This window comes from Talpa occidentalis, unplaced genomic scaffold (assembly GCF_014898055.3).
Source record: "Talpa occidentalis isolate TD23 unplaced genomic scaffold, MPIMG_talOcc4v2.1, whole genome shotgun sequence".
In the NCBI taxonomy this organism is placed as follows: Eukaryota; Metazoa; Chordata; class Mammalia; order Eulipotyphla; family Talpidae; genus Talpa; species Talpa occidentalis.
Window position 1 is genome coordinate 121,257,622 of NW_026555331.1, and position 13,742 is coordinate 121,271,363.

The 13,742-nt window shown below is 38.3% G+C and overlaps 1 protein-coding gene across 3 annotated transcripts in view; it reads left to right on the forward strand.

The window, feature by feature from the left end:
• The window catches only part of LHFPL3 (LHFPL tetraspan subfamily member 3), a 524,102-nt gene that overhangs the window by 343,246 nt on the left and 167,114 nt on the right, over positions 1-13,742 (forward strand). For all 3 annotated transcript variants that reach the window (XM_054692519.1, XM_054692520.1, XM_054692518.1), the window contains exon 2: positions 8,763-8,999. In XM_054692519.1, the coding sequence (XP_054548494.1) occupies positions 8,763-8,999 (237 nt within the window). The remainder of the gene's footprint in view (positions 1-8,762; positions 9,000-13,742) is intronic.

Here is a 13,742-nt window from a genome sequence, read left to right on the forward strand (position 1 = left end):
TTTGCCCTTTCTTGACCTGGCTTTTGTCTTTACACTTTTTTGGATACCTATTGCTAATTCCTATTCAGTTTCTCTAGGGCCAATTTTTGTTCTAAAGCTATAGCAGAGCATCCCCGGTGGCGCAGCGGTTGAGCGCTGGGTTGTGAAGCTGCCCACAGCCTCTGCAGTGCCGGTTCGATCCCCGGCTGCTCCCGGCCACAGGAGGAGGGTCCCACATGGTGTGCAGACCTCTCCTGCCGCCCGCTGCTCCCCTCAGCAGTGTACTTCAGTCCTTCTGCCCGCTCTGCTCCTCGCTCTGGCTCTGGTGAATTCTCTCACTCTCCCGCGCTTCTGACTGTACCCAGTGCTTGTATAAATAAATAAATAAATCTTTTTAAAAATAAATAAATAAAAAATAAAGCTATAGCATATAGCTCTGTGTGTGTGTATGTTTGTCAGAAAAGTAATGACCTATTTTTCTGTTTTCATGCAAAAATGCATCATGACCTTTCTGACAAACCAGTATTTAACTGGAAGATCTTACCATAGTTTGGTCCTAGCCTAACATATCTCAAGTGATTTATTTTCTACAGTCTGAATGAATTGTTTTGAAGGTGCAGCAAAGAGAATTGAAATGTTTAAAAAAAAAAAATTAAGGAAATCTGATGGGGGAAAAGTATTAAGGGGAAAAAAAAAAAGAACCAATTAACCTTTTCCTTCGGCAGAGTTTTGGTGTAGCTCTAATAAGTCAGTCTCTCAGAGTCCACTTAAGCATCCAAGTGGCTTAGTGATTGGAGGAAGGAAATGACACTCAAGAGGAGGATAACAGACTTAAGAAACAGTCAGCTGCAAGATCTCATTATCCAGATGTGGTGCTGCTCTGCCCTTTCAATGTGGTGAAAAATTAATTCAGTGCTAAGTCTAGATCATGTGTGTTCTGAGTGATGTTACACATCCCCTCTGCAAAGAGCACAACATAGTTTATTCAACTGTTTTAAATTATATAAAAGGAGAGAGACAGAATCAGTGAGAAGGGAGAGAAGGATACAGATATTAACTAAACTATGACAAAGTATATTTACTTAGGAGCCAATGAAAAGGGTGCATCTGATGCCACCCTGAAAGTAATTTACTTCCCTATGCAGGATGGTTGGAAAAGCACTTATTCTTATTGAACTGGATTCCATGCCAACATTTTTAGTACACAGTATTTATTTTTTCCACGTTTTCTTTGAACAATTAATTTTCGCCATTGGAAGTCTCTAAAGCATGAAAATGTTGCTTCTAGAGAATAGAATAAAACGTGAGCACGCTGAGTAAAAGAAAAGTTCGCTGCCATAAAGCTATATTGGTGAAAAATTCAGTTTTAGGAAAGTGTCTAAAAATGGGTACTCTGTGTCCAAGGTTCTGGCAGGCTTGGGACACAACCTTACTGTGAAGAAATTCCATCGCCTCTAAGGTCATCCCTTGTACTGAAAAATGAGATGTTGGTAGCAGGCTGGCATGAGATCCCTGACTTTGTCTAGCTTCACCAAACCATGTCTTTCCTGAGTCCTATAATGAGTCAGGGCCAAGTTAGAATGTACTCCTTCCTCCTCCTGCTGTGCAGGAAGATAGGAAGTCAGCTCAATGATTTCCTTCTCCAAGTGCAATTATTTCCTATAGTTCATGTAGGTATAGCGCATCAAGTAAATACAAATATATCCCTAAATATAAATAATATAAGATAAATGGTAATCTACTCAGTAATCTAGACCTGGGCTCCCTGATCTACAAACAAAAGAGCCTTGGCACAGAGAACTCCATGGAGAACTGCTGGCAGGGAATCACTGGTACATGTTGCCTTGCTTTGGGTGTTTTCTTAGCTAAAGCAGATTTTGTTAGTGGAGTAGGTGATAGATGACCACTCAGGGTCCTCTTCATATGGCCTCAGAGAAAGATGAAGTTTTCATCTTTTTCAAACCCTGTGCCTGAAATGCACTATAGAGTTTAGAACATGAAAATGCTGCCTAAGTAAGGGCTGTCCTGCAAATTTCAGACATGCTTATGACCTACCAGCATGTTTAGTTTTGTGTTTATTGAAACATTTGTTAAAACACTGTCTAGGGCCTCCCTGGTGGCACAAGGGTTAAGATGCACCTATGAAGCTATCTGCAGCCACTGCAGCACGAGTTCGATTCCCAGCCAGCCAGGAAGCAACCCACATGGCACAGCAGACCTCTTCTTACTCGCCCACTGTTCCCCTCAGCAGTGTACTTCAGTCAGTCTGCCTGTTCTCTTCCCCACTTGTCTCTGGTGAATCATCTCACCCCCCACACACACACCTCTGGCCTATACCCCAGCTCTTCTATGCATAAATAAATAAATCTTAAAAAAAAAAAAAACCACTATGTCTAAAAACTTAAATCAAGTCCTAGAAATCTAACTGCAGAATTAAAGCTATGAGATGGGGCGTGTGGAAGTAGATACAGAGTTGGGGGGGGAGCCCAGTGGACTATGGTAATGACTTGGTGGTGGATGTGGTGCGATGACACCTCCCTAGATCGTATACAGTGTTGTAAACTAATAACTGTGACTTCAATGTAAATATACATACATACATGAGAAATGAAAAGAAACTAGAAAAAAAAATTGTGCCTATTGAAATCCAAAGTAGTTACTTAAAAAGAAAGACTTAAATAAAACCCTAGTTGATTCATGTCTTTATTTTCACCTGAAGCAGAAATTATTCTACAAACAAATAATGGTGTATAAATTAACAAGATACGTATGAACATACAGTCATACACATAAGGATATACACGCATATGTGCAATCTTAAAAAGGCATATATACCTTTTAAAAACATATAAAAATGTTGGGCTAACACATTGTCAACTTAAAATATCAAGCCAAAATATCTAGCCCAAAAAAGGATGGATTTAATTATGAAATGTGCATAGAACCAAATATACACATATTTATACAATAAAACCTCATAATTCCCATTCCACGCATTTATAATTTACAATGTTCTTGGCACTATATATAAGATGAAATTCTGATTAGGTAGAATACTAGCGTAAACCAAAGAAATATTTATACATGTAAAAGCTAACAATTTCTCTTGTACTCAGAGAATAAATGTCTAATTATAAACATGTTCAGCACTGCCGATATTCTAAAAGTGTTTTTGGTGCAGAAACCAATGCCCTAAAGTGATTTTACATGCATCACTATTGTTGATAATTAAAGGATAATAGCATAAATGGTGTTAAGAACGTAGATTTCAAAGTTAGACTATCTGAATTCAAATTCTGCCACTGTGGATTTTGTATGATGTTGAGCAAGCTTTTTGACATTTCTGTGCCTCAGCTTCCTCGCATTTAAAAAAAGAAAACAGTAATGTTGATGTTTGCATAGAAGCAATGAATGATAAACCTCCATCCCACCTTTGCAATGGACGAAATGTGTCTCTCAAATCAATTATGTTGAAACCCTAGTCCCAGCCTGGTGGGATAGGAGATGGGGCCGTTGAGAGATAATTAGGTCATGAGGGAGGAGCCCTTTAAGAGTCCCTTATAGCAGCTTTAAATAGCCAGGAAGCAGGGCCCTCGTTTACTTTCCACCATGAAAAGACACAGAAAGAGTCAGGGCGTCTGCAACCCGGAGAGGGTGCTCCCCAGAACCCGACCATGCTATATTCTTAGCTCAAACTTTCAGCCTCCTGGACTGTGAGATCCTTCTGAACTCTAAAGCAACTGAGACATAGAGAGGAGCTCGCATATGGAAACCAAAATATTCCTTTTCATTAGAAGAAAGATTAGATTGAAGAACATGGCTCTGCACCTCTTAGTCAAAAGGAATTTCTAGTCTGCACCCCTAGAGCTGAGCGTACTTCCACTCCTAGACAGCAGCTTCCAACTTCCTCTGTGTAAAATTCACAGCACAGAGGAGCGGAACATATCCTTCGTGTGGGCAAACAGCTACGAAGGTAAGGGGAGGAAGGCCCTGGGCCAGCTCATCTCCCCATACTCCTCAGGGAATTCTGTCTCTGTGGGGAGAAATAAGGACAGAAATAGGGAGTGGAATAAGGGGCCAAGTATATTTCAGGAAAATCCTTCTTTGGGGAAAGTCCTTGCTAGAGGAGCTGGGAAGAAATGTTCTCATGTTTCTCTTAGTTTTGTATGAGAATTAACTGAGATGATGCATGTGAAGAGTGCCCCACTTGTGGTGATCACAGAATAAACGTGATGTACATCATTAACTGTCATTATGTGATTTCACATTTGTTTGGATCCAAGCTTTTTGTCTAAAACCATCTAGCAGCATTCAGAACTGCATTGTATTTTTAAGTTCCAATTTGTATTTTATTTGATTATTAGCCCTCAAAATTTGGGAAAGTTAGCAAATTATGTTGTACTATTAAGTGTTTTTCCTCACGTCTGCTATCATATGCCATAAAAGCTATTTTTCCACTTTGTCGCTCATAAATGCAGGTGGAAGCAAACTCCTTGATTAACCTGTCTGAGCTGCGGTCATGCTTGCACGACTGATTCAGCACGAAGTACACATGGGTATGTGGCCCTCTGCTCGGGCAAATTAGTGCTGAGCATCTGGGCAGGCCAGAGAAGCTTGTCTTACCACAGTACACAACTTTCTAACTCTTCTCTTTGAGAGCCCAAAGTTTGTATGTACATTTTTTCTTCCCCTACCCTCTTTTAACAGATGTTGTATCTTTCTTTTGTACTGTGAACCCATAAAATTATCCGAGTTTCACATCAAACTTTATTGGAGATAATTTGTTTTCTCCTCCAGACTCTAAACCTCCTTATTTCATGCCCTTGATTGTCTAGTGACTCTGTTTTCCAGAGGGAAACGGAGGCTTGAAGAGCATGGCTTCTCCAGACATAAAGGCCATTGCTCAGGCTGGTGGGCCATGTGCTGGGGAAGAAGCTGTAGGAGGAGTCATGAATATCTTTTACCAGGTGTTCAGAGAGGCATTCCTCGGAAAAGTCCCCCATCCCCAGCACGTAGCCTGGACCTGTGCAGGCATCACTTTCTTCAGTTATTGTATGCCTGAATAATTGATAGAGTTAAGTGAATGCAGTTTCCCTTTTTCCACTAAGTTCCCCTTGAGTGCTTCAGCAACATGAGGCAGTTTATCATGCTTTTTGTGCAACAGTGCATAGGCTTCTTAAAGAATGAATTTAGACTTTCCCTTCCTGTCCAAAAAATAAGCTCTTCTTGGATTTGAAACTTTAAGTCCTCATTAGGCTCGTTGGACCAGCAAGATCAGCAGGAGCAGGTGACCCAAATCATAGACTCCCTATTGTTTTTTTCATCTTGCTTCATTTTCGTTTGGAGAAAGACCCAATTAAGAACATTTGTGGGGTTTTCTGAGGCTGTTTCCTTCACAGAGATTATATTCATCTTTTTGGCATGAAAAATGCCACAGCAATTAGTGGCTCTGAGGACCACTAGCTGTTTGTGTACAATTTCAGAAGAACCTATTGTGGGCATCATTGCCTCTGCACAGAGGTTCCTTTTAGGTGAATGCTTCCTAACCAATTGGAATATGCTTAAAATTGAAATAAAGCAGTCACACCCTCACAAGGATGCCTCTATTATATATTCCAGATTAGACAATATCATGATACTGTACAATGAGGACATGGGTTTCTTTTCATCATTCTTCTCTGCCCATCTCCAGCTTTTAAATAGTCAAGAATGTTTCCTTAATATCCTTCCAGAAAGCCTGCTGCTGAAATGAAAGAATTTACAACTGAAGAACTTAGTCATTTCCTAGGTGACATTCTAAGTTTTGGATAATAGCTTAACTGGAGCTAATTCTCCACTGTCCCTGAGGTCAGGAAATAGCATGTCCAAATTAATCAAATGTTCTGGTGCCTTGTATACTCTAATGTTTAGTGGAGTGACGATGGTGCTACATCTTACCGGATGATCAATTTGTAAAGAATTAGAAATAATTATAAAGCCAAAAGAAATATGACTTAATCTTTCATTGACTGAGACATTAGCCTAGGATCTTACAGGTACTGCTTAGTCAGGATTAGGAGCAGCTGCTAATTTCCAGGGGCTATACAAATCATGCAGGTTAATAAGGTTCTCCTTAATAGAATGTCAGGAAATAAAACTAACTATAGTACTCAAGCATTAATGCAGAAAGTAATAATCATACCTTTACAAAGAAGCCAACAGCTTAAAGTTTAGGTTTTTTAATGGCTTAAATTAATCTTTAGTTAAATTCACTCTAACTTTCAAGGGACTTTGCTTTGCAAAAATAAAGTAAAACAGGGCCTCCCCGGTGGCGCAGCAGTTGAGCGCTGGGTTGCGAAGCTGCCCGCAGCCTCTGCAGTGCTGGTTCGATCCCCGGCTGCTCCCCGGCCACCAGAGGAGGGTCCCACATGGCCCGCAGACCTCTCCTGCCGCCCACTGCTCCCCTCAGCAGTGTACTTCGGTCCTTCTGCCTGCTCTGCTCCCCGCTCTGGCTCTGGTGAATTCTCTCACCCTCCCGCGCTTCTGACTGTACCCAGTGCTTGTATAAATAAATAAATAAATCTTTAAAAAAAAAAAAAAAAAAAAAAGTAAAACAGTTGAGTAGGAGGAGTTTGGATAGAGGAATAGAAAATATGTCTTGATAATACTTGTCAGAAAATAAAATTGTTGTTATGCAATGGTAGTCAAGAGTCACAGCTTTTAAAGGATAGGATTCATTTTAAAACTGGATTTACAATCACAATTTACAGATTTCAGTTAGACAGTGATTATATCCCACCACCTCGTGGCCTGAAGGACACCTGGAGTATACTTTTTAGGCCGACCAAAACCTGATCTTGTCTTTAAAATTTAAGATTTTTATATTAAAATTTCTCTGAATAGCCAACTAATCCATAGATTGATATTAATATTTACATTTTAGAAGTCTGTTTTTGTAACTTTCAGCAAAATCCCCATGTCATAAAATATAGCATGATTGTGTGTTATCTCGTCTGTCCTCCCAGATTCTTCACTTAAGAATGTGGAAATCACATTCTTTAAAGATAGGAAACAATGGGGGCCAGCTCATATTTTACTGTGATATTAGTTTCAGAATGTTAACCCTGCCTCTGCTCTTTTTATCCCAATTTGTAAAATTCTCACCACCCTGTTTTGATCCTACTCCCTTGCCCCCCCCCATATTATGTCTCTGGCTTATAGTTGCCTATTGATTTTGATTTTTGCTTTATTATAATTAGTTTTTTTCCTGATCCCTCAGTTGGGTCTTCTATCCAGATGGAAACTTCTAAGATAATCAGTCTACCCTCAGTGTAGAAATACCTTGATGAAGGATGTCTTTGTGGATGTCACCATTCCACTAGTGCCCTTTTTCCAGTGAAGTATCTTAAACGACTCAAACATGTGTCACTTGGTGATTAGAACTCTAATCTGATTGTGCCATCATAGTCTTTCAAGTCACATACCCTCGAAATAATAATCTATCTTGGTGCTTAGCTCTTGCCTGTCTTGCCATTTCAACATAATCATTTTCTCCATCCCTGTCACCGATTCCTTGTAACTCCTCAAACACACCAAGTTTTTTCCTAACCTCAGAGTCTTTACACATGTTATTACCTTGAACATTTTCCCATCAACTCCACATGTCCAGTGCCATGTCTATTTTTGGCCTTTGCTTATACCCCATGAAGACTCCCTCAAGAGTTCTTACCTAACCATCTTCTCTAAAGAAGCTCCAACCCATATTCTCTGAGTTCTTTGGGTCTTTCCTCTCTAGTACTTATTACAACTATTTTACCTGCATGTCTGCTCTGTTTTTGTTTTTGTTTTTGTTTTTTTTGCCTCTTGCCTAACAAAACCTCAGCTCCGTTACAACATAGATCATGTCTCTTTCTGATCACTGCATTCTGAACACCAAGAATTGTGTCTGGCACACATAGGGGAGAGACTTAAAAGTAGTCATCAAATGAATGAATGAATGTTGAATTAGTGAATTAATGAATGAACTCACCTATGCAGGAAGCTCTATACAATCTAAAACTATCGTCACTTAACTCCTAAAGGATTCATTTAAATGTAATGAGAGTAGCAACAAAAGCCACTTCTTTTATTTTCAAAAAAACACATTTCTATTAAAAAGAATAGTTATGATCCCCACTGTGATATTTGGGAAATAGAATATAAAATATTCTCCTTGAATTTCTGAATTTCAGTAAGAGCTGTGTGATGCCATACTATTGCAGTGTTTGTCAAAAATAGAGGATAGAGTGCATTAAATGGGTTAAGTATACCCTCAAGAAACATTTCAGTGTGCAGGTTCGCGTGCATGTATGTGTATGTGTATGTGTGTGTGTAGGAGGTCACAACATGTGACCTAAAGTCAGTATGCCCTGACATTTTCCATGTTATCCTATCTACCTATCCAGCTGCTGTCATAGCTTCTTAGAATCAGCATTGAATGGTCATTCAGCAGTGTTAAGATTCCTTATGTCCTACTCACAATGCGAAGCCTTCCCACAAGTGCACACCAAAATTATATTTTTTAGTATTGTCTTACAGATTGACATACCTTACCTTATCTCAGAATGCTCAGGTTCGCTGTACAGTTCATTTCCAGAGCTCTCTTTGCAGCAGAGTGCTGGACTGTTTTTAAATTAACCAGGATAGGATAGCAGTGAGATTTGCTGTTCTTTAAATTAAGAATGAAATAATGATTTGACAAACAGTAGTGATGTCTGCTAAAATAAAATTTATGTTAACTCCTTTCTTTCTTCTCTTTCTCTAAGCTGCCTGCCTTGTGCTTGGCTGTATGATTTTCCCTGATGGCTGGGATTCAGATGAAGTGAAACGGATGTGTGGAGAAAAGACAGACAAGTACACTCTCGGAGCTTGTTCAGTCCGTTGGGCATACATCCTGGCTATTATTGGGATATTGGATGCCCTGATCCTCTCATTTCTGGCATTTGTGCTTGGTAACCGACAAGACAGCTTGATGGCAGAGGAACTGAAGGCAGAAAACAAAGGTAAGATTGCTTTGGGGAGCTCTTACCTTGATGTGTCAAGCCAAAAATACAATATTCTCCATTCTTTCCCATCAAGTATGACTGTTCCCCTGTGAGTCTAATTTGCTGCATCTTTCATGATACCTAGATCCTAGGCTTTTCTCTAGACTCAACTCAAGAATTTTACACAGTTAATGTGTGGTATTTTTATACTTATCCTTCTGAAGTTCTCTGAGTTCATTATTTAAATACATTTAAATACAATTTTTTCAGTTGAATTTTTTTTTCTCCAAGTTTAATGATGACACTTCTTTGTTTCAACTAAATGAAGAGTGCTTCTTTTCCCTCTATTCAGGTTTTTCCCAAGTTGACACAAATGCCTGTGGTAACTCAGAAAAATCATCTATAAGTATCTTTATTAAACTGCCCACAATCATTTTAATTCAAACTCATCTTCTCGGAGAGAGGCAGTGATACTCTACCAGAGAGTTAGAATTAGAAATTTCAGTAGTCATCTAACTAGGTGGATTTTGAATGTCTTATCTGGGTAATAAGAAGACTTCTGATTTCTTTTTCAAAAAGAAAATGCCTTCTGAAACACACAAAAAAAAACTAGGATAGAAAATAAGGCATTAACTGGCAACTGATACAGGCATGTTACAGTAGGTCAATAGAGGCAGCAAGTTGTTATTCAGGGTGATGTAATTTTCTTTCCAAATTTCTAAAGTAATTTCTTGGGATAGAATTTTACTGCCTCTGTTTTAGTATAGAATTAGATTCATTTAAGTGTTTTATCTTTATGTTATCTTTGGTATTTTGGACTTATATTAGCAACTTCAATTGAGTGGTTTCTTCTTTTCATTTTTATTCCTAATTGGAAATTAAATCCATCCTTGAATTATGAAATTTAGCTTATTATTTCAAGTAGTTGCCAACTTCAGAAACTCTCCTCGGCTCCCAATATAAGCATATATTTAATATCTACATGAATGTCATACTTAATGATAATGTCTCAAGCTTTATATTTAGATCATCAGTGTTTTGCTTAGAAACTGTGAACTATGAAAGATAATATTGAGAAATCCAGAGAGCAGCAGCCATGCTTGAACCTTTTATCCCCCTGATTTACAGACAGAATACATATTAGTTTACTTGATTCTCTCAAAAATGTTCTAAACATAAAGATAATCCTTTTGCAGAGAAGTGGTGCTAACACTTCCTAAAAACACAACTACTTCCCTCTTAGAGTTGGAGATGAAAAGGGTAATAGGAAGATAGTAAGTATACTTCATAAAGCATGTTGAGATTTAAAGTGCTTTCACAATGCTTTCATTAAATTTGTGCCCTTGTTGGTCTCTGTCTGGTTAATCTCACTTCAAATTTCATAGTAAAGATAGTTCAATATTAGAATAAGTCACCTTTCCCTAAAGAATGAATTTAAACACATTGTTTTGCAAACTCTTGATTCCTACCACCACCCAGTAATGAGCCAGAATGCTACGTATTTACTGTAAAATTCCATTATATTGAGAACCTTTAACCTGCTAAGACATCCTTTGACAAAAAATAAGTGGAAGGAAATTCAGAAAAGATAATAACAAAGCCAGGATATTTTTAATTGGCATTTGGGAGTTCTAACTGATATCCACATATATGAGTGACAACAGTTCTGAATTCATATTTCGGAAAGAGTTATAGAATAAAATTCTCCAGCTTTCAAAATATTTTCTTCTGGTTGTTTCGGTTAGACTTTGATATCTAGAAACACCTTGGTAAAAGTGTTGATGGGAAATTTGAAAGAGACCAATATAAGGTTTAGGAGCTGTGTATGATTTTCCTGCAATCATCAGCACCATTTACATGTATCATATTTGCATGTGTCCAGAGTTTCTTCCATCTGGTTCTGAAGCAGTAAAATCCATAGCAGTTCACCTCTATCAAATCAGATAGTTCCAATAAAGTAGGCAGAGAGTATCAGGCAATACTGAAGAAACATTTCAATTGTACCATCTTTTTATTTCAAAAAAAATATCAAGAGCTCTATTATGTGGGTCATTTCAGCCCCTCATACAATAAAGTATAAAATCAGACCAGGATTTCTAAGCTTTTTAGAAACTGAGGTTAAACCTGCATGTTTCTGGGAAATGGTACAAGATTTACAGTTGTACAAAGTAGACTTTACTGTTTGGTATCATTTAAACAGTTGTTTAGTGTTGAAACTTACAAAATTAGATTTGTTTGAGGGAAGCCCAATCTGTGATTTTGTATGTTTGTGTGTGAACATAGTTTCACTACCGTAGTTTAATCATTTTCAAGTGCCTCAATAACCAAAACTAAATGTCATCAATGTTTCCTTCCATAGATTCTAAGGGAAGAGAGATCCAATAAGAATAATTTGTAATTATGAAATTGATAAATATATAAATGGGTACTTTTATTATTTTGCATGGCTACATGATAAAACTTTTCCATTCTTTTCACTCTTAATATTTTTCCTGGTAAAACCACCAAATGCCCCTTGGTAGCCAAGGCCTCCTTTGGTTTCCAGAACAATGCAATGAGGCAGACGCAAGTCTAGCTTTATGGGATTTTAAAGAATTTTTAGCTCCATGATGCATTCTGATATAATGAAAACAGACAGTACCATATTTCAAGTCTGATTCAAAGGAGTAAAAACGGTCATATATTCTGATATACATTATATCACTATACACATTGCATCTTTTACAATATTCTTCTAGTTTCATGGCCCGCTGATCACCGTAAGAACTGCTATCCTATAATTAATAGCAGGAGCGTGACAGAGAGAATAAATCACCAAATGTAACGTATGACCCAAATTTGATAATTCTTTTTGTGGTTTTTGTAATTAATCTGGTAATACACTTCCCCCGTGCTCCCCCCCCGCCATTTATCTGGAAAAATGACCAAATAGGTTCAGCTTTTCCACCTGTCATTACAGTAGGCATATACTTAGAATCGCTTTCCCAATAACCACACCAATGGCTGAAACAGGAATCACTGTTGCATGAATTCTAGAGTGCACTGAGGCAGGAACCTCAGTGTGCTATCCTCCATTAACAGTCTTAAGATGAAAGGGAATAGAGGATGCTAGAGGGCCATACATTCACCATCACAAAGGTGCTTTTCAAAGGGAAAACAGGGTCAGGTACACAAGTGAATGTCTCCACCTTTATAGACTACTTACTGCCTCATGAGGAATGTTTCCAGTGGATCACCCCAGTCCCATTTCTGTGTCCCACTTCGACACCTGCCAGGACATGTTAAGCCCCTCCTTTCCCTAGAGTGCAAAGATAATTGGAAAGAGCTCCCCAGCTGAAATTTGTTACAAATTGTGAAATGACAAAATTGTAATAAAGCAGTTTTAACATACTTTCAACAAACAGAAGACAACTTTGAAACTGCAAGTGTTGTCTGAGAGGTAACTTTTGTAAGAGATAAAATTAATCATCTATGAATCTCCATCAAAGTCCCAGAATATTTTTTTCATGCAAAGCAAAAAATGAAGCCCCACTAAAACATAAATGAAAACTCCTGAAATATCCAGCTGGCTTATTCATGATTCGGTGCATGCTAGAAAACTCAACTGCCCTGCTCTGAATTTGGGGAGTCAGCATGGGCCCTGTGCTGTCCCCAGCTCTGGAGATGATACCAAATGGGCAGGTGTTCATTCTTGTTTGGGAGTTCAGCAGCATGATTTCTAAATGAGCCAACAACAGTAGGCATTTAACCTTGATATGCTGCTTAATTGCATATTTTAACACACTGAACTGTGAAGTCAATTTAATTATGTAAAATTAAAGTTTCATCCAGATAAAAAGGATTTGAAATGAAAGCTTCATTTTCAATTTCTTTCATTAATTGTGAAAGGATAAATAATTACATTTTCCAGAGCTCCTGTGCCACAAATATCTCTTTCCTTGTCTGACACCATTCATAAAAGTGTCTGCTTCTGCATTTGTGTATATGGTCTTTAGAATTGCTTATCAGATAATTGGGTCCTCTCATGAGCAGTTTTAAAGTTATTTTGTCTTCTAGCACTAAAATTGCAAATGAGAAAACACTATTATCCATCAAGAGGTGACTTCAGTTACCATATATTTATTAAGTGGTGTTAGCTTTTTTGAATGCTATAATAGAGGTAGTTAGAATAAATTCATTTTAGTTAAATAACTAATTGAGGAAGTTTCAGACTTTTGATTTGAGGTCTCTCCCAGGCCATGCCCATGGTCACAATGTGAGTGGCAGCAGGGTGTTATGGAGAGCAGTGTGCCCTGCCCAGAGCTGGTGCTACCCAACGTGACCAAGGGGCCCTTGCACTGTTAGCTTAATAGTTCAGAAATGAAGCATCTTCATCCATAAAATGCGGGCTTGTCTAAATGGCATCTGAGGTTTCTTCCAGCTCTAAAAATGTTCCAATTCTGGGGACGCCTTCACAGGTGTCTGAGAAGGTCAGAGCCCCTACCTTCAGAGCAGTGAACACACTAAAGTCTCTCTTATGAACTTGTTAGCAAAGTGAACTGGGATAAGAGAAAGATAAAGGTCAAGGGGAGGGGGCATTTCAGTCTCAATCTCACCTTCCTTAAAATGGGAACAATAGTAATGTCGAGCTGTGCCTCCTCCACAGGACTGGGGGTCCAATAAAGGCATGTGAGTGCAAGCAATTTGTAATCAATATCTACATAAGCTATACTCATTACTAATCATTTTCCCATACATTTTATTTGGTATTTGCTATAATCC